General features: G+C 46.8%; 1 protein-coding gene across 4 annotated transcripts in view; it reads right to left on the bottom strand.

The window, feature by feature from the left end:
* Positions 1–322: 322 nt before the first annotated feature.
* Positions 323–26,089, bottom strand: part of TTYH1 (tweety family member 1) — an 81,848-nt gene continuing 56,081 nt past the window's right edge. For 2 of the 4 annotated variants that reach the window (XM_084805552.1, XM_084805553.1), the window contains 8 exons: positions 19,124–19,199; positions 16,584–16,639; positions 15,793–15,885; positions 15,521–15,613; positions 11,456–11,598; positions 8,737–8,928; positions 4,162–4,240; positions 325–1,864 (listed from right to left, as the gene is read on the bottom strand). In XM_084805552.1, coding sequence (XP_084661678.1) covers positions 1,784–1,864; positions 4,162–4,240; positions 8,737–8,928; positions 11,456–11,598; positions 15,521–15,613; positions 15,793–15,885; positions 16,584–16,639; positions 19,124–19,199 — 813 coding nt within the window. In that variant the 3' untranslated portion in view covers positions 325–1,783. Of the gene's footprint in view, positions 1,865–4,161; positions 4,241–8,736; positions 8,929–11,455; positions 11,599–15,520; positions 15,614–15,792; positions 15,886–16,583; positions 16,640–19,123; positions 19,200–26,089 lie in introns of all 4 variants that reach the window. The other 2 variants (XM_084805554.1, XM_084805555.1) reach the window with 2 other exon arrangements.

Genomic DNA, 26,089 nt, shown 5'->3' with positions numbered 1-26,089 from the left:
TGAATCTGCATCCCCAAATCTACACTTTGAAAATCCCAACTGTGTGACTTTGGAGTTGATTCACAATTCCTGAATTATAGTTCAGTGTGTGTTTTACATACCCCCCACCCCCCGAAGCGAACTCAGGTTGTGAGTGCCAAAAGAAATGGAGATAAAATGGGGCTACTGAGAAACAAGAGGGAGGTATCAGCATGCTCCGGAAAACTCTTTGAAGTTCACAGAAGTACAAAAAGCCTTTTAAAATAAAGCTAAAGGGACACCCCTCTCCACAAAACTCCCCCAGTCCCATGAGGATCAAGCATGCCCATTAGCCATGAAATGTCCCTTGGAAATGGATGAGGATATACAGCATTTTATTGCAACTCCCACTTGTTTGTATTCCAGTTTTGGTATTAAGACTTGAATTACCTAAACTCACCATCACTCACACCCAAGAACTGGGATTTCAAATAGCAAAGTTTCAAAATTCAAATGAAGTTTTAGATTGCAAATCTTCAAAAATTCAAAAAAATTGATTTCAGAATTTAAACAGTGGGGAAGTTACGAATTTATGCATGCCCCCCCCAGTCAACTAAGAAGTACCTCCACGAACACACACACACACACACACACACAATGAAAGGTAAACACCATGTAAAATAAAGTTTCCCTTTTATTTTAAACTGGGCAAGTTCCAAACGCTTGTTAGTGTTGGGGGGCTCTAAGTAGGAGCAAGGAGGCTGGTGGGGAGCAGGTGTGGCTCTGGCCCCCGACTGGACTCCCCTCTTCCCTTGGATCTCCCTGTGGGGCCCAGTGGTGTACTTTACCTTTCTGGTATGCCCATTGTGAGAGCGTGGAACAGGGATGAGTCTCTTGCTGGGTGGCTTTAGCTGTTTCGGTATTTCAAGCTTAGATCGCCCACCTTGTCGCCCTCATCCTTTTGCTCTTTCAGTCTATCCCTTCTTTCACTCATTCAGTCCCTCCATCTTTTCATTCATTCATCAGCTCTTGTACACGCTTAATTGTATATAAATCTCCATGCGCTCACTCTAAATTTGTATTTGTTTATCTGTCCCCAGCTGTCATTCCTTCTCTCATTCATGTATTCATTCATCCCTTTTGCTTTTTAGAGCTTTTCTACACGAGGCTGTTAATCGAGTGTTAATCTGCTGTGCCTAGTTTCGGTTTCATAGCAGAATCCGAGCACCACATGAGGAGCATTTCCTTTCCTGCTTTCCCACTACAAAACCACTAGGTGGCACTGTGGTAGAGCAGAATAGCGTAAATACACAACAGGAAATCATGCTTTCTTTCACTTTCACAATTAAATGCCACATTTTCCCTGCTGTACAAAAACTTGCCAAAAGTGCTGGTTAGACACAAGTGAAACTGGAGGGTCATGATGTCATCTAAAGAACCTGTAAACAAGTGTGAGTAGGGACAGATGAGTGCATGATAAATGCCTTGTGTAGAAAAGCCCATTCTTGGCTCACCCTTGTCCTTTCTCTCAACCATGCTGCTTTTTATTACATTCTTTTTTCTGATCCCCTTTCCTTAGCCTTTTCTCACTCCTCGCTCCTGCCTCTGTGAATGTCCCCTAAATCGCAGAAGGGATAACCTCCATCACTCTTCTTCCTTCGCTTTCTTATAGAGGGCAGGCAAATGAAATGAGTGAAGAAGAAATCCAGGTGAAGGGGCAGGGCTTGCTTCAATTGCGCTCCGATAAGAGGTGGGCAGGTGGGGGGGCTGCTCTGTGTTAGTCGGATGGAGTGGATGTGGGTTGGGGGGGTCTTCTGGGGTACATCTAGGGCAGGAATCCGGTCCGGTAAGGGAGGTCCACTTCTTCGCTAGCACCGACGTAAGACGCTCGCATGCTGGGGGAATACTACGGGATGATATATAGAGAGGAGTGGGAAAATTAATATCCAAAAGGTACATCAAAATAGCAACAGGAAGAGAAGAGTCTGTTTCATCATACTCTGCCCACTGGCAAATGCATATGGCGGCTAAGTAGGACTTGGAGGGGAGGGAATAAGCAAGCTGTAGATGAGAACACAGCCCATGCATTTCTGCGTCATGTGAGACCTACTTCGGATGTTACTAACAAGTGCTGCCAGAGAAGTGGCAATTCCAGATTTTTGCAGGCCCTTGGACAAGACCCCTCCTTGGGCCCCTCCCTCAGTGAGTCGACCTGCTCACCACCATTGTCACCAGCTGCTCCTGCTCTTTCTCATCACTGCTACCACTTGACAGGCAGAGAGCAAGAAGGCAGCGGCATCTCCTCCTCTTCACCACCATTGTGGTCTGGGACAGAGCGAGAGGCAGGTAAACAAGCGGGTTGCAATAGTGAAGAGGAGCAACTCCAGGGGGCTCTTGTCAGGGGGCTTCCATTGAGGTGTGGGCCTTCGCCAAGATGCCTGGCCATGCCTACCCTTGATACTGGCCCTGTGCTTCAGGCCTGTGGCTGTGCAGCTTGTTAGCAGCATCCAAGCTGCCCTACCATCTCTTTTTATAGGTTTTGTGCTCATTAATGACAAAGTATACCCCTTCTTCAATCCAGGTTGCTATAATTAGGGGCATTTTTTGCCTTCCACGACTTCTTTATCCACAATATTTAAAAACCCCAACCTTCTTCTCAATTGGCAAGTGCTCATTCTGTGCAGCTTTAAAGGAGCAGAATTCTTGTCTAGTCGCATCAAACTGGATGTACACTAATAGCAAAAACAGCATCACATGCTTTCTCCCCTGTGTTTATGTCCTGTTCTAGCAAGGTGCCAGGAGGATGAAATTCTGGCCAGTAGGCAACCCTGATTCTGTTTCTAAGGAACTTTTGATTTGTTAAGGAGAAATCCTATGGCCCCTAGACATTGTCTGAAGGACTAAAGGATAGTGGGGATTCCCCCTGTCCGAGCTTGGAGACAGAGCTCCAACCTTGGAAGGGGGAGTTGGAGATCCACTCCCCCTCCTCAACCCCCTCGCAGCCATCATGGAAAGAACCATGCCACCTGGCCTCCGAGGGGGAAAAGGGAGCGTTCCAGTGGGTGGAGAGGGGAGGAGATTGGAGAGGCTGGGATACATCTTGAGCCTCTTCCAGCCCTCTTCTGTCCCCTCCGAAGCGCTGTCACTAGATGAACAAAAAAGCTCATCTAGTGAAATTTGCAAGGATCAGAGGACAGGGAGGTGAAGATCACCTCTGCCGCTCCTCCTACCCTGCTTGCTTCAGCCTGGCAAGATGTTGGATACACGAAAGTCTCCGAGTCTGGAGGCTTCCATCTCACGAGGGTGCAACCCATAGGACTGTGCCTTAAGTACTGTTGCACTTTCACTGGTAGAAGCACGTCAAAACACTTAACTCCTAGGCCATATACGGCACACTGGTAGAGTTACCAACTGTCTAGTAAAGACACTCTGGAGTGTTTGTTGACCTCTAGGTTAGCATCTTGAATTATTTTTGTAAAACCCAGGATTTTGGAGGGACTCAGGGTCAGCACCATCATTTTAACCCAGTGGGCATGCTTGTGCACATCTTGCACATGCATGCTAAGTAGTCAAAGTTGTCAAACTCAGCTCCAGTACATCATGTCACATGCCACTGCCTAACAAACAGCAGGGTGCATTTCTCTGCTTCCCCCGTAGCCACCCCTCACAGGTTCTGGTGAGACAGGAGAGGTGGGGAATGTGGTGGTGGAGAAATGTGCCAATGGCAGTTCCTTCGCCTTGCACTAAAATGTAAGAACAGCCCACCTTATCTGTGCCAACAGCCACAGGAGTAAAAGGAAGCTTTTGTTATTAGTTCTGCTTGCACCCGAGTAGCCTTCCCCAACTGGGCGCCCTCCAGATGTGTTGCCCTGCAACCCCCAGCAGCCCCAGCCAGCGCGGTGGCAGGGGATAATGGGAGTTGTAGTCCAACATACTTGGAGGGTGTCAGGTTGGGGAAGGCTGTGCCAGATTCTATCTAGTCCGCACTCAGGTAGAATTGGCAGTCCTATACATCAGCCATATATTATGGCTAATATAAGATTAGATTTATTAGATTTCTAATAAAATCCCCTCACCTGTTTTTGCAGCCCAACTGGGGTTACACAACCACAGGGAGTTATCATACAGCTGTGGCACCAGCATATATAGCTGGTGTGCCACATCTGGCCACCATGCAATGGGACACCACGCCTACTAACTTACCGAAGGGGGTGGGGAATGACGGTCGATGAGGGGGACACTCTCAAATCGAGGACTGCCACTGTACGAAGCGCTTTGACTCCTGCAAGTGATACCGACAAAGAAGCTGATAACGCATCACCCCTCCCCTCTCCAAACCACAACCCCAGACCTGGAAAGGCCAATACACTCCTAGACATCACCCGAGAGACTTGAAGCCACTGCCCTGCCAGTCATTTACGGGTTTCAGAGAGACATCTCCATCTGGCATTGGAAAATAAGATCCTTGGTTTATTTGGATCACATGACAGGAAGCCATAAATTGCATAATGAATCCGAGGTTTACCAAGGGACGATTGATACACTCACGTGAGCTATGGCTCATCTTTATGCAGTGAAGGAGGGCATGCATGCCCCATTTACCACACATATGAGGTACAATTTTGATGTGAGAATTCCTTATGTGCAAAGGCATGTTTTGTGCAATTCTTCCTTCTCAAAAAAGGGTCAGGAGAAGATCAAGGAAATCTCACTGTACATGTGCATCAAGCTTTTGCACTGGAGATTACTTAGTGTGTGTGTTGGTGTAGGGGTGCTGTGCCTGTTCTTCCGCTATGCAAGAGAATTTACAGCTCAGGTAACTGTATCAGCCAGGCCTAAGCTAAATCTAGGCCCAGTCCTCTTTCTGAATTGGCATTTGGATCACATTCTGATCTGAATCTTGCACCAGAAGTTGGGGCAGTTCAGTAAGAAAAATCAAATTGCAAAGGTGGGTGAGGGGAGTGGAGAAGGAGGAAAAATAAAATAAAATCAGTTGATTTGGGGGGTTCCTGAAATTGAGCCTAAATTGGAAACCTTTGCAGGAGGAAACGAACAGCAACTGAGACTACATTAACAGGATCAGAAGGGGCACAGTGTCATCTCCAGAAGAGCATCTCTGATACAGGATGCAGAAAAGCCTCATCTTGGGGTAGATAGGCTGATGGCCAACCCGAGTCCTGGATCCATATTGCTGTGTAGAAATAAGGGACAGGAATGGAAGCGGGTACAAACTAATTGTTTTGGGAACGGGGTGGGAATGAGAAATGGGAAGAGGTGAGTGAGGCACAAAAGGAACAGACTATTGAAGAAAACAAAAGGATTAATTCTTCCTCCCCCATGGGACACTGCTTTAGTGAGGCTGGTAGCAGTGGAGATGGTAAAGGAAATTCAAAGTGGTTCTTAATGGACACTGGTTTGGGTTCAGGTGGAATCCCACAAGTAGGAACTATGTGCAGTGTAGCTATTAGAGTGTTGGACTTAAACTAGGAGACCACCGTTCAGATCCCTCTCAGCCATGAGGCTTAGTGGGTGGCCTTGGGCCAGCAATTGTCTCTCACCCTAACTTACCTCACAGGGGTGTTGTGAGGATAAAACAGAGAATGGGAAGAATCATATATACTGTCCAGAGCTCTTTGGAGAAAAGGTAGGGTTAAAACAGGGCTGTTGAACCTTTCAACCCAAGAGCCGAATTCTGTTTCGGAGAATCTCTCAGCAGCCACATTCCAGCGGTGGCTGGAGATGAAGGCAAAAGGGGGTGGGGCCCCAAATTCCAGACATACTGAAAATGTCAGCATATTTTAGTTTCAAGCACTTGCTGCCAGCAATTAAGCTTTAGGAAAAGCATTTCAACCTTTTAGAATGGGGGAAAAAACTGTGCAAAAGTCAAAAAGCATGAAATGATTGGTGGTTGGGGAAAAGGGGCGTGGCCACCTAGGGAACCCTGGTAGGCCAAATTGGGACTGCAGGCGGGCCATATTTGGCCCATGAGCCTGAAGTTCAACACCCCTGGATTAGGATGTAATACATAAAATAAGCTATTCTTCTTCCTCCTTCTCCACTAATCTAGTTTAGGTTTTCTTCAGACAAAACAAGCCCCTTTTGCTCAGTCTCATGAAGCCAGATCAGATTCCTAAATTGCTACTGGGTTCTCATGAATCTATCTTGCCTTCTTCCAGATTGGTTACCCAAGATAGATCCCCCAGCCTCAAACCTCTGAAAGCTGAAGCATAGGAATTTTATTCTGAATTAAAACTGGAGGCCTGCTTCACATGATGGGTGCTTCCAGATGCGGCTTTCATGGCACCATTGCCCTGCCTCATTCAGGGAATTTTACCGGAACTCAAGACATCATTGTCTTCTGCACATAAACCTCCTGTCTTCTTCCATCATTTTTCTTGTCGTGGAAAATTTATTAAGGAGAAAAAGATGGAATAGTTGCACAATGCTTTCTCTTTGGTAGCAACAGGAACCCCCTCCATCTGGAAGCACCGGATGCCCCAAAAGATGAGCAGTGACTTATCCAGAGACATGGCAAGTGACCTCCTTTGAAGGCAGGTGATTTTGGGATGATGCCTTTGCATATGGAGGTGTGATGATCGATTTAGTTCCTAACATAGAGACACAGCAGTTTTATCCACATGCAGAGGAGACAAAATGGAAAGCAGGTATGCCCAGAGTGTTTCGTGAGCCTTCATTGGTTTAGAGCGCAATCCTAAAAACTCCTTAAAAAAATAAAAATAAAATAAAGACCAGAAAGAGAGGCCCTTCTCATCTGCCCACCCCTGAGAGCAGTTAGGTGGTTGACCACACGTGAGAGGGCCTTCTCTGCAGTGGCCCCACACCTTTGGAACAAGTTGCCATCAGAGGTCTGCCATGCTCCGTCATTGTAGGCTTTTAAGAAGCCCTTGAAAATGTATTATTTTACTGTGGCCTTCTCTTGATATGATTGCTGCTGTTGCTGTTTTTAATGTCGTTGTTGGTTTTATTGTCGGCTTTTATTGCTGCTTTTATTGCATTTATGTTTTATCGCTTTTAATATTTTAACTGTTTTTATGTATTCTATTGCTGTGAGCTGCCTTGGGAGGGCCTCTGCCCTGAAAGGCGGCCATGATTTTAAATAAATAAGTAAGTAAGTAAGTAAATAAATCATGTTTAGATAGAAAAATGGCCTACAATCCCCACTATTTCCCAGCCAGCATGGCCAGCTCGGGAATACTAGGAGTTGTAGGAAGTTTTTCTGCTTAAACATGCATAGGATTGCACCCAGAGGGTAATCAGCAGCTAGACGGCCATAGGATATCTGGTTTTCCGGGAACTGACCTTCCCACACTTTCGCGCTGCCTGGAACAGCCTCGTGCTCCGTGCTCACAAGAGGAGTGTGGAGCAGCCGAAAAGGGGCGTTCCTGGGGGGCGTTCCGGGGTGGGGAGGGCGGAAATGCCTGTACGACACATCCTATGTGTCGTACAGCAGCCTCCTTCCCCACTCCGTCCTCCTGCGGCTACACAGCCGCAATTGGCTGTCTAGCCGAAAAAGCAGGGCAGGAGAATGATCCCCTGTGTGCTTCTCCTGCCCTGTATTGGATAGGCGGTCGCCTCCGAGTTCGGAGGTGGCCCCCTATCTGCATAGGATTGCACCCTTAATTAATTTGTTTCTTGGGGCACACCAAGCAGTTCTGTCCAGGCATACTTCCTTGGGAATGACTAGTCCGGATGGTCTTCTCTGCTTTTTAAAAAGAGTGCAGAGCGTGGTGTAGGGAGACTGGCTTGTAAGCTCAGTAGAGCAGGAGTAGGCAATGTGGTGCCCACAGGCTCCAATGTACCCCTGGACACCTTTCTTGGTGCCCACCAAAGTACTGTACCCCTCCCACTTAAACACACACACACACACACACACACACACACTTTGTTATTGACAGCCGGGTTTGCTATGAAATAGATTTCTGTTGGTGCTCTTGTTTACTATGTTGTTTACTATGTTGGGGTTCAGCACCCGTCTCTGACTAACTCAGTCCTTTGGGTAGGTTACTTGTCCTTTGCCGTGGCTCCCATAGCAGCCATTTTGTGGTGGTACCCAGGACAGTTTCTCAAATTGCCATAGGTGCCCATGGTCCAAAACGCTTGCTTATCCCTAGCTCCATAGGGGGCAAGAGTCTATTGCCCTGGGGTTGCTAACAGGAAGTCAGGACCCTGAGGGCGCATTCAAAACATTTCGGCCACATGTGCCACTTTCTGCCCAGTAGTGAGTTCTGGGGAAACCAGTCCTTCTGGCTTGCAGCCAAAAGTGGCTCTGTACAGCACTGATTGGCTGCCCCTTGGGTCAATCATGAAGCCCTGCCTGCCCACCTCCCCGGCTTCTTGGAGCAGTTTTTCAATTGTAAAAAAAAAAAAAAAGCCTGATTTTTTTTAAACAGGCATCAAGAAGATTTTTAGAAGTGACATGCCGAAGGAACGCAGGAGACAATCCTCAGGAAATGAACAAGCAAAGATGGGGAGGGAGATGAACAAGAGGAAGGAACAGAGGGGATGAGGAAAATGTCAGGACAGGAGTGGGGTAGGGAGGAAGAAGACGTAAGGAGAAGGAAAAGGTATAGGGAGCACTGAGATGCTGGTTTGGGGGGGTCTGCCCTCCTTTTGCCCCACCACTCGCGCACTCAGATTGGTGCCATCACTGGCTACTCCAAGCCCCTCCCGCCTTGCAGGGGGTCCTATGACCGAGCGCGCGGGGAGGGGGTTGGGAGGTGGGGGGGGTTGGGAGGTGGGGGGGTTGGGGCTACTCACATGTACTGTGAGACGGGGGCGTTGGAAATGGGGGGGGCTGAGAGGCGCAGGCTGCCACGGCTGCCCCAGCTTGAACAGTGGCTATAGGAGCCGGGCAGGGCAGGCCCGGCCCCCCCCGCGCGCACCGTCGGTGGCCTACGTGCCTGGGGCGTGAAAGGGTCGTCATCCTCCATGTCGTCGTAGTCCGTGTCCCTACACAGGAATCCAAGAAGAAGGAGAGAGAGGGAGAGTGTGAAAGGCATGTTTGGGAGAAGCAATACTGCCTGATGCTTCAGGAAGGCCACAGCCCCCAAATCTCTCAAGAAACCAAGAGAAGTGGGCTAGCTTGCCCCAGGACCCTTTGTCTCCGAGAGCTCTGTGCTTCCTTTCCTTGCCACTCCAATGCTGTCTGTACAACAGGTCTATTGAACCTCTTTCAGCTCAAGGGCTGAATCCAATTTCAGAGAAGCTGTTGTGAACTGCCCAGACCACTCTGGCTATTGGGCAGTACAGTAATGTACTAACTAACTAACTAACTAACTAACAAACAAGCTTTTGGAGGCTGCCTTCCAGCGCTGGGCAGGGGCGAAAGCAAAGAGGGCAGAGCCAAAGCAAAGGGGTGGGGCCAAAAATCCCCCCTAGGAGGGCCAGATTGGGACACCAGGCCTGAGGTTCCCCACCTCTGTCCTACAGCCTGTAAACATGGGGCACACAGCCAGGCTAGCCCAACTGCACCGTTCCTACCAAGAAATAGCACTGCAGCCTTATGTCAGCTTCAGCCCTGTGAAATTAGAGGATTTCCGCTACAAATGATGCTCAAGGCGGCTAACAGCAGTGTAAGATAAAACACAAAATTATTATCAAAACATGAAAGTAAACCAATGAAAAACATATCGAAAAAAATGAAAAAATAAACAGCACCCACCAGTTAAAACTTCTTTCAGCAAAACTGAACTCAGCTTAATGGCTAAAAGCCTGTCTGAGTTAAGAACGCCTTTGCCTACACATGAAATCCCATGACATGAATAAATACCAAATCAGCATCGTAAAGAGTCACCCTCCTCGTCCCTTCTGGTGAGTAAGATTTGCCTCCAGGTGACCATAGCTCAACATTGGAGGACATGATTTGTATGCAGAAGGCCCAGGTTTGTTCCCCTGCTGGATCAGACTAAGGGTCCATGTACTGAAGCATCCTGCCTCTCACAACAGCCTCTGGGAAGCCCAAAACTAGGACATGAAGGCAATTGCCCTCTCATCCTCAGCAAAAGATACTCGGTGGCACACTGCCTCTTAACCTGGACTTTCCATCTAGCCTTCAGGGATAAGAGTTGCAAGAATCTTAGGTGGCAGGTCTGGAAAAGATCCTTCTTCACGAAGGGGCCAGCTGCAGTAGACAATTCTGTGCCTGACAGATCAATGGCTTGACTCATTATAAGGCAGCTTCATACAGTCAAGCTTTACAAAAGTGGGTGGTTATATATATATATATATATATATATATATGTATATGTGATGGGAGTACCAGACCACCTTACCTGTCTCCTGAGAAACCTGTACGAGGGTCAAGAAGCAACAGTAAGAACCAGACATGGAACAACCGATTGGTTCAAAATTGGGAAAGGAGTACGACAAGGCTGCATATTGTCACCCTCCTTATTTAACTTATATGCAGAGTACATCATGAGAAATTCCGGGTTGGATGAATCAGAGGTCGGAATTAAGATTGCTGGGAGAATTATCAACAACCTCCGATATGCAGACGATACCACCCTAATGGCAGAAAGCGAAGAGGATCTCAAGAGCCTCTTGTTGAGGGTGAAAGAGGAGAGTGCAAAAGCTGGTTTGAAACTCAACATTAAAAAAACTAAGATCATGGCATCTGGCCCCATCACTTCCTGGCATATAGAAGGGAAAGAAATGGAAGCAGTGACAGATTTTACTTTCTTGGGCTCCAAGATCACCGCAGACGGTGACTGTAGCCATGAAATTAAAAGACGCTTGCTCCTTGGGAGGAAAGCTATGACCAACCTAGACAGCATAGTAAGAAGCAGAGACATCACCTTGCCGACAAAGGTCTGTCTAATCAAAGCTATGGTTTTCCCAGTAGTAATGTATGGCTGTGAGAGCTGGACTATAAGGAAGGCTGAGCGCCGAAGAATTGATGCTTTCGAACTGTGGTGCTGGAGAAGACTCTTACGAGTCCCCTGGACTGCAAGGAGGTCAAATCAGTCCATCCTAAAGGAAATCAACCCTGAGTGCTCATTGGAAGGACAGATCCTGAAGCTGAAGCTCCAATATTTTGGCCACCTAATGCGAAGAGAAAACTCCCTGGAAAAGACCCTGATGCTGGGAAAGACTGAAGGCAAAAGGAGAAGGGGACGGCAGAGGATGAGATGGCTAGATAGCATCACGGATGCAATGAATATGAACTTGAGCACACTCCGGGAGAGAGCGCAGGACAGGAAGGCCTGGCGTGCTATGGTCCATGGGGTCACGAAGAGTCGGACACGACTGAACGACTGAACAACAACAATATATATGATACAAATGACCAACACAGAGTATGTGTGGGCAGATATACTAGTAGAATTTTTTGTGTGGACTAACAAACTTTAATGGATTCATTTGCAAAATTGTACACAATCTGAAGTTCATATACTTCGGGTCTTTCCCCCTCACTTCTTTGTTTCTATTATAATTGCAAATATTTTAAAAAATACTTTTTTGTCTTAACACTCACCTGTTCTGGAACCTCTTCCAGGCACGGGGCAGACTGCAGACGGCCGCGGTGAAGGAAAGGGCAGAGAGGAAGGAGAAGAGAAGGAGGAAGAGCAGCCCTTCCATGCCATCGTAGCACAGCCCTTTCAGGGCATCCACATAGTCCTAGGAGAGAGACAAAGTCACACACAAACACACACACACACACACACTCACAAGGTCAGTTGGGGTTAGCAGGGGGACTGATAGATCCCAACAAAAAAGGGGGTAGCGGTGAGAAGGAATGCTGTTCTTCTGAACAGACCTTTGGTAATTCCCAAGCTCAGTATCTATAGATTTTCTGTGCAGCAGAGTAGATAGCATACAATCCCATACATGTCTCCTCAGAAGTGAACCCAACTGCATTCAAGGGGACTTACTCCCAGGTAAGTCTGTATAGGATCGCCGTCTGAGGGCTAAACTACATGCTGCGATAAATACACATAGAATGCAGATGAATCTAACTTTCTTTTTTATGTTCAAGTAAGTACGCAGGGCGCCAATATGGATTGGGCCCCTGTTACAGATCAGGACTAGCACGTGCTGGTAGGGGAGGTTTAAACCTTCCCACCAAGCCACTTTCCCTCCTGAAATTCACACTCCCCACCAGGGGGGCTAAAACGAGGTATGTGTGTGTGGGGAAACTCAATTGGAGCTAATGGATAATTTTATAGTCATAGATGAAAAAAGGGATGGGCTTCATTTCCTATCAGGCCATGGAGGAGTGGGGAACAAGGCCATGGCAGAAACAGGATCTTGAGTCCTCCCTATTCATATTTATGCAGAGACAGACAGACAGACAGACAGACTGATTTTCAGCAGACATCATAGCTGTTCTCCGGACTGCCGAGCAAAGTCCTTTTTAATCACTAGAATCTTTCATTGTTCTGTATGGTTGCAACTACTTGTTATTTGTATTTTTTAAATCGACTATTTTATATGTGATGATGCTTGCTGCTTCTTTTGCTATTGTTTTGTAACACTGTTGTGTAATACTTGACTTTCTGAAATGGTTGTGTAATCCTGAATTGTTTCAGTTGTGTGTGCAAGCCTCTTCGAGGGCTTCCATGTTGAAAGGCAGGGTATAGATATTTTTAATTAAGCAAATAATAAATATGTGTCTCAGGGGCAGCACTGCCCACATTTTTTTTTCTGCAGACGGGAGCACTGGTGATTCAAAGTCTCTTTGTAATATACAGGTCAAGGCATCAGCTGAGACAAAGAGGCACTCCTACAAGGCAGAAGATACCCAGAAAGAAACACAGGCACTCCCTGCAGGAAGCACCCTCTCTCTCTGCCTCTGACACCATGCCCTCTTTCAGAAGCAGAAGCAGCCTCCATGAACCTTGAGCGTGTGTGTTCCAGTCCCTTCCTTCTGCGCGGGGTTAGCATAATGTGTACATGCAACTGTTGTCTTTCAAACAACCTATCCCTGTTTCTCCCATCTCTCTTCCTCTTATCCTCTGCTGAAGGGATGTCACCTTCTCCAAGCTTTGATAGGTATCTCATTCAAAAACGCAAAAGAGATCCCCAGCAATCAGGAGACAATCTCCTAATCATTAACTCCCATTGAGAAAACATCAGTTAGCCTGCGCTGGACTATTAACAAGCCATAATTTATTCTGTCTATTGTAAAACAACCATATATTTAACTGATATTTAGAACAGCTGCTGAGGAAGATTTTGAATGCTGAAACACATTCGGTTCTTTGAATGAAGTTTAATTGTGGCAGTTGGGAATGATATTCAGCTGATATTCTGTAACGAACAAATTTGAATTTCTCTTTGGACATGTTATATGATGGTGATGACAGCACAGTTTGTCACTGTCACTGTATGTATTGTGAACAATGTATAGTAACAAATTGACCTGAGTGTAATACGAGCTCTTAGATAACAGTAATGCTGTAGTCCATTTCTTTTCTATGCTTGTGTTTTTGCTTATATGTTGGGTTGGATTCAAGACTGCATTTTCTATCTATTCATTTTTTATCCTGCCCTTCTCTAAATTGCTCATTGGAGCATACAAGGATCCCCCTTTATCTTCAAAACAACCCTGTGGGGTAGTTTAGACTAAAAGACAATGAGTGGCTTGTTGCAGAGCAGGGAATTGAACTCAGGGCCAAGAAGCAACAGTAAGAACCAGACATGGAACAACCGATTGGTTCAAAACTGGGAAAGGAGTTTGACAAGGCTGCATATTGTCGCCCTGCTTATTTAACTTATATGCAGAGTACATCAAGAGAAACGCCGGGTTGGATGAATCACAGCTCGGAATTAAAATTGCCGAGAGAATTATCAACCTCAGATATGCAGATGATACCACCCTAATGGCAGAAAGCGAAGAAGATCTAAAGAGCCTCTTGTTGAGGGTGAAAGTGGAGAGTGCAAAAGCTGGTTTGAAACTCAACATTAAAAAAACTAAGATCATGGCATCTGGCCCCCTCACTTCCTGGCATATAGAAGGGGAAGAAATGGAAGCCGTGACAGATTGTATTTTCTTGGGCTCCAAGATCACCGCAGACGGTGACTGTAGCCATGAAATTAAAAGACACTTGCTCCTTGGGAGGAAAGCTATGGCAAACCTAGACAGCATAGTAAGAAGCAGAGACATCACTTTGCCGACCAAGGTCCATAATATAATCAAAGCTATGGTTTTCCCAGTAGTAATATATGGCTGTGAGAGCTGGACTATAAGGAGGGCTGAGTGCTGAAGAATTGATGCTTTTGAACTGTGGTGCTGGAGAAGACTCTTACGAGTCCCCTGGACTGCAAGGAGGTCAGATCAGTCCATCCTAAAGGAAATCAATCCCGACTGCTCATAGGAAGGACAGATACTGAAGCTGAAGCTCAAATATTTTGGCCACTTAATGTGAAGAGAAAAGTCACCGGAAAAGACCCTGATGCTGGGAAAGATTGAAGGCAAAAGGAGACGGGGACGGCAGAGGATGAGATGGCTAGATAGCATCACCGATGCAATGAATATGAACCTGTTCACACTCTGGGAGAGAGCAAAGGTCAGGAAGGCCTGGCATGCTGTGGTCCATGGGGTCACGAAGAGTCAGACACGACTGAACGACTGAACAACAACAACTGCTCAGTCTAAGTCCAACTTTCTAACCACTACACTGTATGGTTTCCTCTGAGTTTTTGGTAGAGATTACAATATCCATAACAAGACATTTTCTCATTATCACCTCAGAAGAACACATACTCCTGTAAAAATAAATAAATCCCTACGAGTCCTGGCTTCCTGCAAATAAAGGAACAGCTTCCCAACCTCACTGCACCCATGCAGTGAGTACCATGGACTACAACTGAATACCAAAATACCATGGACTGCAACTCCCATCATCCCCAGACAGCATGGCCATCAGAGAGAAGAAAGGAGAGACAGCAAAGCCCCTCCATCACCAGACTGGAGCCAACTGGCATTTGGCCTCTCCTTTCTCAGAAGTGTCTTCGCAACGGTCTTAGGTAGGGTCTTATTTTAACTGAATAAACATGTATAGTCTTTTCTTTTAAGGCTAATTATCACTGCCAAACAGCTCACCTTACTACATATTCCTGTGGAGTAGACTGTTCAGCAATGATGTGGTTTAATTGTGGTTAATTTCTACAACAGCAGCCATTCCACCTGGTTACTAAATAGATCAATTATGTAGCATTTTGTAACTTTAAGAACTGATACTTGAATCTGCTTGGTTTCCTCTTCCCTCCCTATTCCTTTTTCCTTTTATGCTATGCCTGTTGGATTGTGAACCTGTGGGTAGGGGTTGAGTCTTGGTTTTTTTTTAATCTTGTTTTAATTTTTAATTTTTTAAAAGCTTTCTATGTACACTGCCTAGAAATTTTTAAGTATTTATAAAATAATAACACATAAGTGTGCATGCATCACATCATAAGGAAACATGGCAAAAGGATGGGATTCTGGGGGGTGCCAGGAAAGGCTAAGCAAAGGGCAAAGTCAAGAAAGGTTTGGTGGAATGGAAGTCCAAGAGGATTTATGGATCACCTATTTAACAGCATACAAGAGTATGGCAAGTACCTTGTGAAGTCCCCGACAGTTAAGCAGAGCAACTAGGTGATGGAAGTTGCTTTCTGTGGTGTTCAAAGTGTTCTGGATGGACAGGATGTTCTTCTGCAATGTACAAAGGATGTGAGGACAGAAACCCCAGGGTCCTGGCTCAAAGCCCTTCCCCTCCCCTTCTTCCACGTCACCCACCATTAAGTCCCTTTCCAGTCCAGGAGAATCCTACGTCCAGGCACATGGCATACAGCCCCCGCCCCCCCGGGTCACCTCTGGTTATTCCTACTGACCTCAGCTGCTGGGAAATGTGGGACAGCTTCTCTTTCCAATCCGTACAGCTGAGAGTGTATGTTGGACAGTGCCCTCTGACACATAGTGAGCCTCTGTAGAGATGGGGGGGTGGATTTTGGGAGAAACAGAAAGCATTTGGGGTTAGAAAACTTACAGACCAGCAGCAGGGGGGAAATCCCAAGGGTCCTGACGCCCCATCACCACACAAGTCAGGCCTTGAGGGCTGAATTCTATTCTATTCGCATAAAACCAAGGAGCTTTAAATCTCAAAGCCATCTCCAAATTGCTAGATCACAATAACAGGACAAAAACCCGGCTTTGAAGATTTTCTTTTGCCTTTGGGTTTGTTACAGGACAGCTGAACATAGGGTTCAGTTAATCACAAGGACCTGCAGACAGAGTTGTGTTTATTCTGCAGTTGTATGACTGTCCCAAGTGCAAAAATAGGAAATGGGCAAAGAACTCAGAATTCATTTAAAACAAAAAAGGCATGTTTCTAGTCCCTACTGTTGTGAAGGTAGGCTTGAAAATATTTGGGGACTGCTTAGTGGTTGTATTTGAGGGGTAGGGGCAGCTGATGGGGTTTCAGGACTCCCACATCATCCTTGGCCCTTCTTGAATCAAATAAAAACAAAATAAAGAAGTTGCACAGTAAAGGTCTAATTGAAAATTTCCTTAATTTTTATCATCTATTCAAATGGAATGGTACAGAATTTGGAATATGTTGGCATTGAATCCCCCCACCACAGGCATAGAACATGCTTTTATTGGAAAAAGAGGGGATACCTACCTGCTGGAAAGGGTTAAAGATATCTTGGCTGCAGGTTAAGTAGTATTGCAGGATTTCTGCAGGTTTAGGAGGAAGAAAAAAAGGGATCAGACCACCACCACCGGGCCTATCTAGGCACCAGGACTTCTCTCTCTCTTCCCAGATCCTGGGTTTGTTTTTCTAATTTGGGATTTACATGTTCAAGAGAGAGCAGCACCAAGAACCTGGAATTGTGGCCCCTGCTAAAGATGCTCATTGAAATGTATTAGGTTGTTATACATTGCCACTGAAGCAATTAATGGTTACCATATCTTCCAACCCCCCTCAACAGAGGCTGTGTGCCTTTGACAGCTACATGGCAGGCCAGAAATTCAGCAGTTACACCTTATCCCATCACCGAGGGCCAAATTAGACAAGATGCTGAATATATTCCTTGAAGTGCTGTAGTTATTTATTTCATTATTAACAGCTGCTGCAGGGAGGGCGATTTTTGTCAGGACTGTGGTGTACAGAGTGGGGGAAGTTAATGGTTTCCTCCCCTGTTGCAGTCCAGACAAAAATGGCTTCCCCTAACCACTACCACAGTGGCTGTTGGCCCCGAAAGGCAAGCCTCCATAGGTTAGAGCTATACAGAATTGTCAAGCACCCTTGCTTAGCTGTTTTACCCACCTTGAAATCAGCCTTTTTGTTTCAGCTAGATTTTGGGTGGGTGGGTGTCAGGGTGGCAACTGAGCCAATAGAACCCCAGAGCAGTTCTGATTCTGAGGAGGAACAGCAATCCGTGGGAGAGGCGCACGCTCATCTCTCACAGGCACAGCAGCTGGCAGAGATTCCTTCTCCCAGCATTCCTGAGATAGTGACCCTGGCAGCGAGAGAGTGCGGGAGGGGGGCTTGCTGGACACTCGACACCAACGCCGGGAGCGATGACAGCTGGAGGGTGTGGAAAGGAGGCGTAGCACTCGTTTGGCGCGCAAGCAATGGTCGCGTCCCGAGGACCCAAGGGAAAGAGGGAGGAACTCTCCCTAGCCCATAAGTTCAGGGTCTTCCCGTGATTCTCCTTCAAACGGGGACCAACTGCCTACTTGGAGCATAGGCTACTCTGCTGTTCCTTGCTTAGTCGCTGGTGATTAGCATCTGAAAGAGTCATTAAGTTGTAAAAGGATTAAAGCCTTGAAAAGAATCCTTTTGTCTATGTCTTGAGTTGGCTATTGGAGTCTACTGAAAGAGGCTGCTAGGGCGCTCCTGACAGTGGATACGGCAAAAGTTTTTTGAGAGAGAGGAAAATTGGACTGGCTGCCATTTTGTTTTCCCTGGAAAGCCCTGTTCTGAGGTGCTTTTTGAATTTTGGGAAATTCGAAATGGCGGCTGCCATAAAAAATGGCTGCCTCCTTTGCCACTCACTGGGGTGGGGTAGGGGCGCTCATTTCATTCAAGAGTGTGTTACAGCTGAATACCCCTACAAAGAATGATTGAAGGCTTGTTACAAATATAGAGTCACAGTGTGCCATCCCATACAATCCTATCTTTAAATCTGAACAACTAGGAAAAATGGTTTTTAAGTTTGGATTTCTTTTCTTTAAATAAGAATGTCTTGCAAAAACCCAAAGAGGCTTTATTTGAAAACAGACCCAAAGGTTTAAAAGGCATTTAAAAGGTTTAAAAACCAAAAATTAACGGTTTAATCCTGCTCATGTCTAATCAGAAGCCCCATGAAGTTCAATGGGACTTACTCTGAAGTAAATGTGCCAAAGAATCAGCAAAATCATTCAGAGCAATAATGTAGCGGGAGGGGGCATTTCATGAAACTGAACTTCTGGGTCAATTTCACATTTTTGAAGTCAAATCACTCTTTTATCCCCAGTCCTACCATAGGTGCATATGAGAGCTTGTGTTCTGGGACTAAGAGCTGTGGGGGTGATTTTTATTGGGACCACAGCAGAAGAGGAAAGGACTAACCCCTCTCTGTGCACCAGGGCCTTGATGGAAACTGCACAACCCCCTCCCTCTTGAGTGGTTATTAACAAGAAAAGAACAAGCACAACACTTCAAGTGATGCATTTACTATCCCATCTGCTTTGGTCCTCCATCTGTTGAAGGCACAGAACCTCTGTCACAGGCCTACTGAGAAATACAGCAATTTGGGAATGGCCCAACACCCTGGATGGATCCCTATTCTTGTAGGCAAGGGTTGTTAGTTATCTCTGGATGACAACTTCTAAATCTGGATTGCATAAACAAGCCCTGAAGAGAGTTGCCCAAGGCTCTACAGCTGAGCTGGCAGGTCATGTGGGATTTAAACCCAGTACTCCTAAACAGGGTTGCCAAGTGACCAGGGGAAAAAAAGGCCTGACCTGCTCCTGTGCCTTAAACAGCAGCTTGGTACCTGCAGAGTACCTGAAGCTTTTCACAGCACGGAGACGAACACAGTCACAGACTGATGTTCACGCATCAACCTGCTGCTATGAAGGCACAACTCATAAGAGCAGCTTCAGAAGTTGGCAACCCTACTCCCCAGCTGCAATACAGCCTTATTCTCCAGACTCTGGCAGCTCCAATCCTACCTGGGCTGAGTCCAGTCCTGGCTTGGGTTGTGTTCATCACATAGCCATCTGGTTCAAAGCAGAAATCACTCAATCCCTGAAGGAGGGGGTGGGGGGAAGGCGGGCAGAAACAAATGTCTCGATTATTGCATTCAATTGCTATCAGCATCTACTCAAAAATGTGTGACTACAGAAAGTGGGAGTTGTGGGGTTTGGGCAGGGGTGGGCCGTGCTGATCAGCATCACAGTTGGGGCCTCAAAGGCCAATTGGTATGGCAGCAGCTGATTAGATCTGTGAGGCAAGGGGAGTGTTGGGGGTTCAAATAGGGCACTTTAAGGTGCAACCCTATGCAAGTTTAGACAGAAAAGGTCCTACAATTCCCAGCATGCCCCAGCCAGTCATGCTGGCTGAGGCATGCTTGGAACTGTAAGACTTTTTTCTGTCTAAACCTGCATAGGATTGTGTCCCAAAGAACTGTATGCTAAGTTTAATCCTGTCTAGGAGCCCTTAAAGTTGTCCCTCATTGATGGGAGTCCAGCTGCCTGTTTTTTCCCCCTCCCTTAGCCTCAACACCCTGGCAGGTATTAAGTATACTTGAGGCATACAAAAGGCAGAGTCAAAATTTTAAAACATATAAAGGATCTTTGAAACAAAAGAATAATTAACAACTATATACAATACCAATCCCCAATCAGTCCTTCTGACTTTGACCAACCCCCACCTGCTTAACTCTCTTGGAACTCCCCCCCCCCAATCCCTCTGAATCTTAACACGCTCACACCCCTGGGCAGGTGGGCTCTGGGGCATTGGACTGTGGGGAGAGTCATCACTGACATAGGTTCCATGTAATTGTGGGAGGAAAGGAATAGAGCAGGGGTGTTGAACCTCTTTCAGCCTGAGGGGTGAATTCAATTTCAGAGAAGCTCTTGGGACCCCTCATTCCAGTGGTGGGCAGGGCAAAAGGGACAGGATGAACAACATCAAATATACTAGCATGTTGTACTTTAAAGCTCTGCAAAAGCCCAGAGACCACTGGCAAAAGCCTAAGCCTTTTAGAATGGGGAAAGCCTAAGCCTAAGCCTTTTAGAATGGGGAAAGCCTAAGCCTTTTAGAATGGGGAAAACCTCTGCAAAAACCCAGAGACCACTGGCAAAAGCCTAAGCCTTTTAGAATGGGGAAAGCCTAAGCCTAAGCCTTTTAGAATGGGGAAAACCTCTGAAAAAGCCCAGAGACCACTGGCTTTCCCCCTGGTGGTCAGGGGAAAAGGGAAGGGCCAACTGGGGAACCCTGGAGGGCTGGATTTGGGGCCTGAGGTTCAGCACACCTGGAGTAGGGAGTACACTATGGAGTTAACATCTCTGCCAGTCCTACCAATGGAACACACGTGAACAAGAGCAGCACCTGGCTCACCCTTGCTTTGGCATCTGGACCATTCAGATTGTTTTGAAGCCCTGCGCACGGCTGGTGTCAAGGGAAGGCATAGCTGGGCACCTGCCGAGGGCCCACACCCCAGCAGGGTCCACTGACAGGAGCCTCCTGGAGTTGCTCCTTCTTTTCATCATTGCAACCTGCTTGTTCACCTGCCTCTTGCTCTGGCCCAGACAACAGTGGTGGTGACAAGAAGGAGCGGTAGATGCCATAGCCAACTTACTCACTGGCTCTCTGCCTGTCAAGCAAGCAAGTGGTAGCAATAATGAAAGAGAAGATGAGGAGCAACAGCAGCTGATGACAATGGCAGTGAGAAGGCAGACTCACAGAAGGAGGGGGCCCATTGAGGGTGTCTTGCTCAGGGGCCCTCAAAAACCTGGAGCCAGCACTGGCCACCGGATTGGTGGGAGAAGAGAGCAGTCTGCCAAAGGGTGTTACCTAAGGGCTCCTGCCCTTTGGGCACATGCAGGTTGCTGCACCTATGTTTGGAAATAGTGCTCTAGGCTGAGAGGATAATGGTGTGTGTTGTTTCTTTTTTATCAGCTACAAAACAGTGGAGGAGGGATTGTGGGTTATAAAATGTTGGGAAAGGCTGGCATACAGAAGACCCATGTTCTACAGTTCCACAGAACTACAGAATTGGAAATGGGATGGGATGAGACAGGGTGGGGTAGGAAGTTAAGCCTATAATTTTAGATGTTGCAAGTTGCATTGAAGACCTGAGGGTCACAAAGAGGGATAAAAATAAAACATGTAAATAAGTCAGGGAAAGAAATAGGTCAGCATTGAGAGGGTTTGGGGTGGGGGATGAGGCTGAGATAATGATCAAGGGCTTTGGCTGGAACTTGAAGCACATGGAAGCTGAATGTAAGATGGAGTTTGGGATCTCTGTATCTTTTCTCCCTCAGGAAGAAAAGCAGCTGGGTGGGGGGTGAGTTTGAGAGGATAAATAGCTGTAAAGGAAAGAGTTAAATATCCCAATTCCTTGCGCTTCCTCCCCCTAATGGTCCTCCACAACCCCCAGGTTTGTATTTAAAAACAAACAATGGAGTAAATGTTATCCTGAAGCATTTATAGGCTGGTCCATAGGGAAGTGGTTTTCTACTTTCAGGCGACCCCTTCCACATGGACTGCCAAGGAACCCTTGCTCATCTTCCCAGGCTCCTCCTTGAGTTGTCATCAGGCATCAGCCATTGCATCAGGTTGCAGCAGAGGGAGATAAGATGGGAAGCAGAGCTCTTCCATCAGTCTCACTGGAAGACCACTAGCTCCTCCTCTCCCTGAATGGTTTTCACCATGTCCTTATAAGAAATACTACTTCACTCTTAAAACTTATGCTTGAGTTTGCTTTCCTGCCCTCCTCTTCCCTCCCCACCTGTTTTCCTTTTGTGTCGTGCCTTTTAGATTGTAAGCCTGTGGGCAGGGACTGTCTTGTTTTTATTGATCATACGTACGCCACTCTGGAAGCCTTTTCGGCTGAAGAGTGAGGAAAAATGCTACAAATAAATAAGTAAATAAGCCAGCCAGCCATGGAGGCCCTGTATGCTGCAGGGGACTCTGCAGAATGTCCTAGCCTGCATGGTCCATTCATGTCGGGTCTCACCATCACCCTGCATCAAGTGAGAACACCAAGTTGCCATGAAACAATGGGGAAAAATCAGTAGAGATGGCTATGCTAACTTTCAGGGAAGCTTGTCTGCCATTATGGTTTTTTCAAGGTCCCCCCGTCATGTTCACCAGCCTTGACCCATCCTCTGGCTCTGATGAGGACTCAGAGGCAGAGGAGACTCCCTCCGTTATCCCAACTCCTGTTGTGCCAGGGCCTTCCAGACCAGAAGATGTGCCTCTACCTGACTCCTCAGATGCAGAGGACACTTCCCCATTACAGCCTTCACCACCCCCACCGGGTAAAAGCCTGCGGCGGCAACAAATCAAGCAGTAGCCTTTTAAGAAACCCCCTTCCCTGAGGAGGTGGAGGTAACTGCAGCTCTTAGGCTGCTGGCCTTTATAAAACTTCAGAAAGCCTTTGACTGTTGCTGAATCCATAGCTCATCCTGACAGAGTCTTCGCTAACTTGGAGCTGGCCAAGGTCCTGGAACACCCTGCCTGGTCTAACCTTGTCTGGATATTCAGCACCCCAAACCTGACTTGACCTGACCTGATTGGGCATGAGCAGATCTGCCTCGATGGGGGTCTTACACTGGCTCTCCTTTCTTGTAGGTGCCTTGCTGATTTCAGCACCTCTGGATGCCTTGAACCAAGCTGGACAAGACATCCCCAGAATTCTTTGGGACAGAGTCTGAAGACCACTGCATTTGAGACAGATTAGAACAGGGGTGCAGAGGCCCTGGGGCCAAATCCAGCCTTCCTGAGCTCCTAATCCAACCCTCTGGGGTTTCCCAGATTGCCATGTCCTCCTCCCCTTTCCCCCAATGACTGTTTGTTTTGTGATTTCCCAGCTTTTGTGCAGTTTTTTTTCCCCCATTCTAAAAGATTGAAATGCCTCACCTAAGGCTTAGTTACTGGGAGTAAAAGCTTTGAACTGAAATATGCTGGTATTCTGGGACCCACCCTATTTGCCTTTGTCCCCACCCACCACCTGAGAGCATCTCTGAAATGGAATTTGGCCCTCAGGCTGGAAGAGGCCTGAGGGCCAAATTGCCCTCTGCACCCCTGGATTAGAATAGGGAGACACTGGAGAGTGTGGGGCACTCAGAATCAGATTAATGAGAGACAGGTCCTAATTGGGAAGCACCAGAGGAAGATACGGCTGGGATAACAGGGACCCTGGATCAGAACTGGGGTGGGGGCATGGGGTTGCATGGGCTGAGCTGAGCTATTTGGAAAAAGGTGGCAGTTCAGAACTGACACACCTCAGGGCTGTACATTGATGGGATAAATGCTTTAAAAACCCATTACCAGAGGGGACAGAACTGAGAACATTAATTGAGGCAGCTGGAAAGAGCTTCCCCCTCTTATCCCCAAAGGCTCTACTAATTAAAAGCAACAGTAAGAGTGGAGGGTGTGTGTTTGTGTGTGTGTGTGTGTGAAAGAGAGAGAGAAAGTCTGTGTGTAAAGTGGTGATGGGGAGAGAGCACCCCCCCACACACACACACACCCCTCAAAAAAACTCATACAACTCTGGCTGAAAATGCCAGCAATTAAATTATTGTGCTACAGACAACACAAGAAAGGGAGAATTTCCATAGCAAGGCAACCCAGCCAGCCCATTTTGACTGATGGCCTGTTTTGATTGATGCCCCTCATTTCTGACAATGCTGGGCAGCCACCTTCCTCCCTGCCCCCAGCATCAGAGGCTCCTTGCCTTTGACACCTCTATGACAGGCAGAAACCATACAAATTTCCCCTATATACAGTGGTTGGAAATGTAGACACCACTGGATTTCTGCTTTTCTGACAGGGGTTGTAAGCTATGGCGCCTTTAAAGAAAAGAATTTTTTTTGCTAGCAACCCTATGACTGCCCTGCAGTTAGGTCAAGATTTTAAAAACTTCCCTAGAGTGGGTGTCCTTATGTGACCAGAGACTGCAGAGCAGGACCTCTGTAGGGTTACAGAGGATGTACTCTAAGGTCCCATATTTAGCAGAGATAGTCCCTATTTTTTGTTAGCCATCCCTGGTAAATCACTGCCCCTGTTTTTGCCTTATGGGGTGGGGGTGGGATATATGATTTTAAAAATAGTGTAATAAACCACTCCACATCAAGAGATGTCAGAGCAGCATAAAATAAATTAAAACACAAACTACAAAAAGTTAGGGTAAAAGCAAACAGATCAATAAAACAGTGGCTGAATTTACTCATCAGTCAGGAAATGCTTGCCTGAAAAGTAAAGTCTTCAGCAAATGTCGAAAACAAAGTGGTGTGTAGGTGCATGTCTGATCTGAGCTTCTCATTCTCCAGAGTTCATCTCCCTTCCCTGGGTCTCCAGAAGTTAAATCTCTGTGTGGAGAATGGATGTATCTTGTCTCTAGCTCACATGCATGCAAATACCTGAGCATGAACACTAAGGCACTGCACAGGGTCTGAACACTGCCTGCCATTTTCAGCCCCCGAGGTTTATTTGGAATGGTGAGACTGTTTGACAACACATTCTTCTAATGCATCAGCTTTCCCCGATGACCCTGGTGCCCTCCAGATGTGTTGGGCTACAACTCCCATCACCCCCAGCCAGCATGACCAATGGTCACATCTGGAGGACGCTCGATTGGGGGTGGCTGTGATGCACCTTCAGCTGAAAGAACAAGTGCCACCTTGGCTTTAAATGGAGAGTGGAAAGGGCTGTTGGAAAGTCAGCCACTACAGCAGCCTTCCCCAACTCAGCACCCTCCAGATGGGTTGTACTACAACTCCCATAGCTGGGGATGATGGGGCTGTAGTCCAACCCATCTGGAGGGCGCTGGGTTGGGGAAGGCTGGACTATGTCATACAATGGTAGCGCCTTGGGCAATGGGCAATACACATGTGCCTTATTTTCATCTTTGAAAAACTGCAGAGTATTAGCTGGGGGTGGGGGGAGCAGGCCATGCCAGGGGCAGATTCTCCCTAAAATTCATTGAGCCATAGAATTGTAGGGTTGGAAGGGGCCTGTACCCCTTCATGGATCACTGCCTTGTTGTAGCGAATGGGCTTGTGTAACTCAGTGAAGCCATAAGCTATGCCGTGCAGGGCCACCTGAGACGGACAGGTCATGGTGGAGAGTTCTGACAAAATGTGGTCCACTGGAGAAGGAAATGGCAACCCACTCCAGTATTCTTGCCAAGAAAAACCCATGGAACATATCACAAGGCTAAAAGATATGATGCCAGAAGATGAGCCCCTCAGGTCGGAAGGTGTCCAATATACTACTGGGGAAGAGCAGAAGGTATTTCCAAGTAGTGCCAGAAAGAGTGAAGCGGCTGGGCCAAAGCCGAAAGGACACTCAGCTGTGGATGTGTCTGGTGGTGAAAAGGAAGTCCGATGCTATAAAGAACAATATTGTTTAGGAACCTGGAATGTAAGATCAATGAATCAAGGTAAGCTGGAGGTGGTCAAGCATGAGATGGCAAGATTGAACATCAACATCTTGGGAATCAGTGATCTAAAATGGAAAAGCATGGGCGAATTTAATTCAGGTGACCATCATATCTACTATTGTGGGCAAGAATCCCTTAGAAGAAATGGAGTAGCACTCATAGTCAATAAAAGGGTGGGAAAAGCAGTACTGGGGTACAATCTCAAAAACGATAGAATGATCTCAGGATGAATCCAAGGCAAACCATTCAACATCACAGTAATTCAAGTCTATGCCCCAACCACTGAGGCCAAAGAAGCTGAGGTTGATCGGTTCTATGAAGACCTACAACACCTTCTAGAACTAACACCAAAAAAAGATGTCCTCTTCATCATAGGGGATTGGAATGCTAAAGTAGAAAGTCAAGAAATAACTGGGATAACAGGCAAGCATGGCCATGGTGTACAAAATGAAGCAGGACAATGGCTAATAGAGTTTTGCCAAGAGAACATGCTGATCACAGCAAACATTTCCAACAGCACAAGAGG

This window comes from Heloderma suspectum, chromosome 6, assembly GCF_057233095.1.
Source record: "Heloderma suspectum isolate Gila_16-S chromosome 6, 16-S_ref, whole genome shotgun sequence".
NCBI classification, from domain to species: Eukaryota; Metazoa; Chordata; class Lepidosauria; order Squamata; family Helodermatidae; genus Heloderma; species Heloderma suspectum.
The sequence above is the reverse complement of the archived record's forward strand: the minus strand, read 5'-3'. Positions and strand labels throughout refer to the sequence as shown.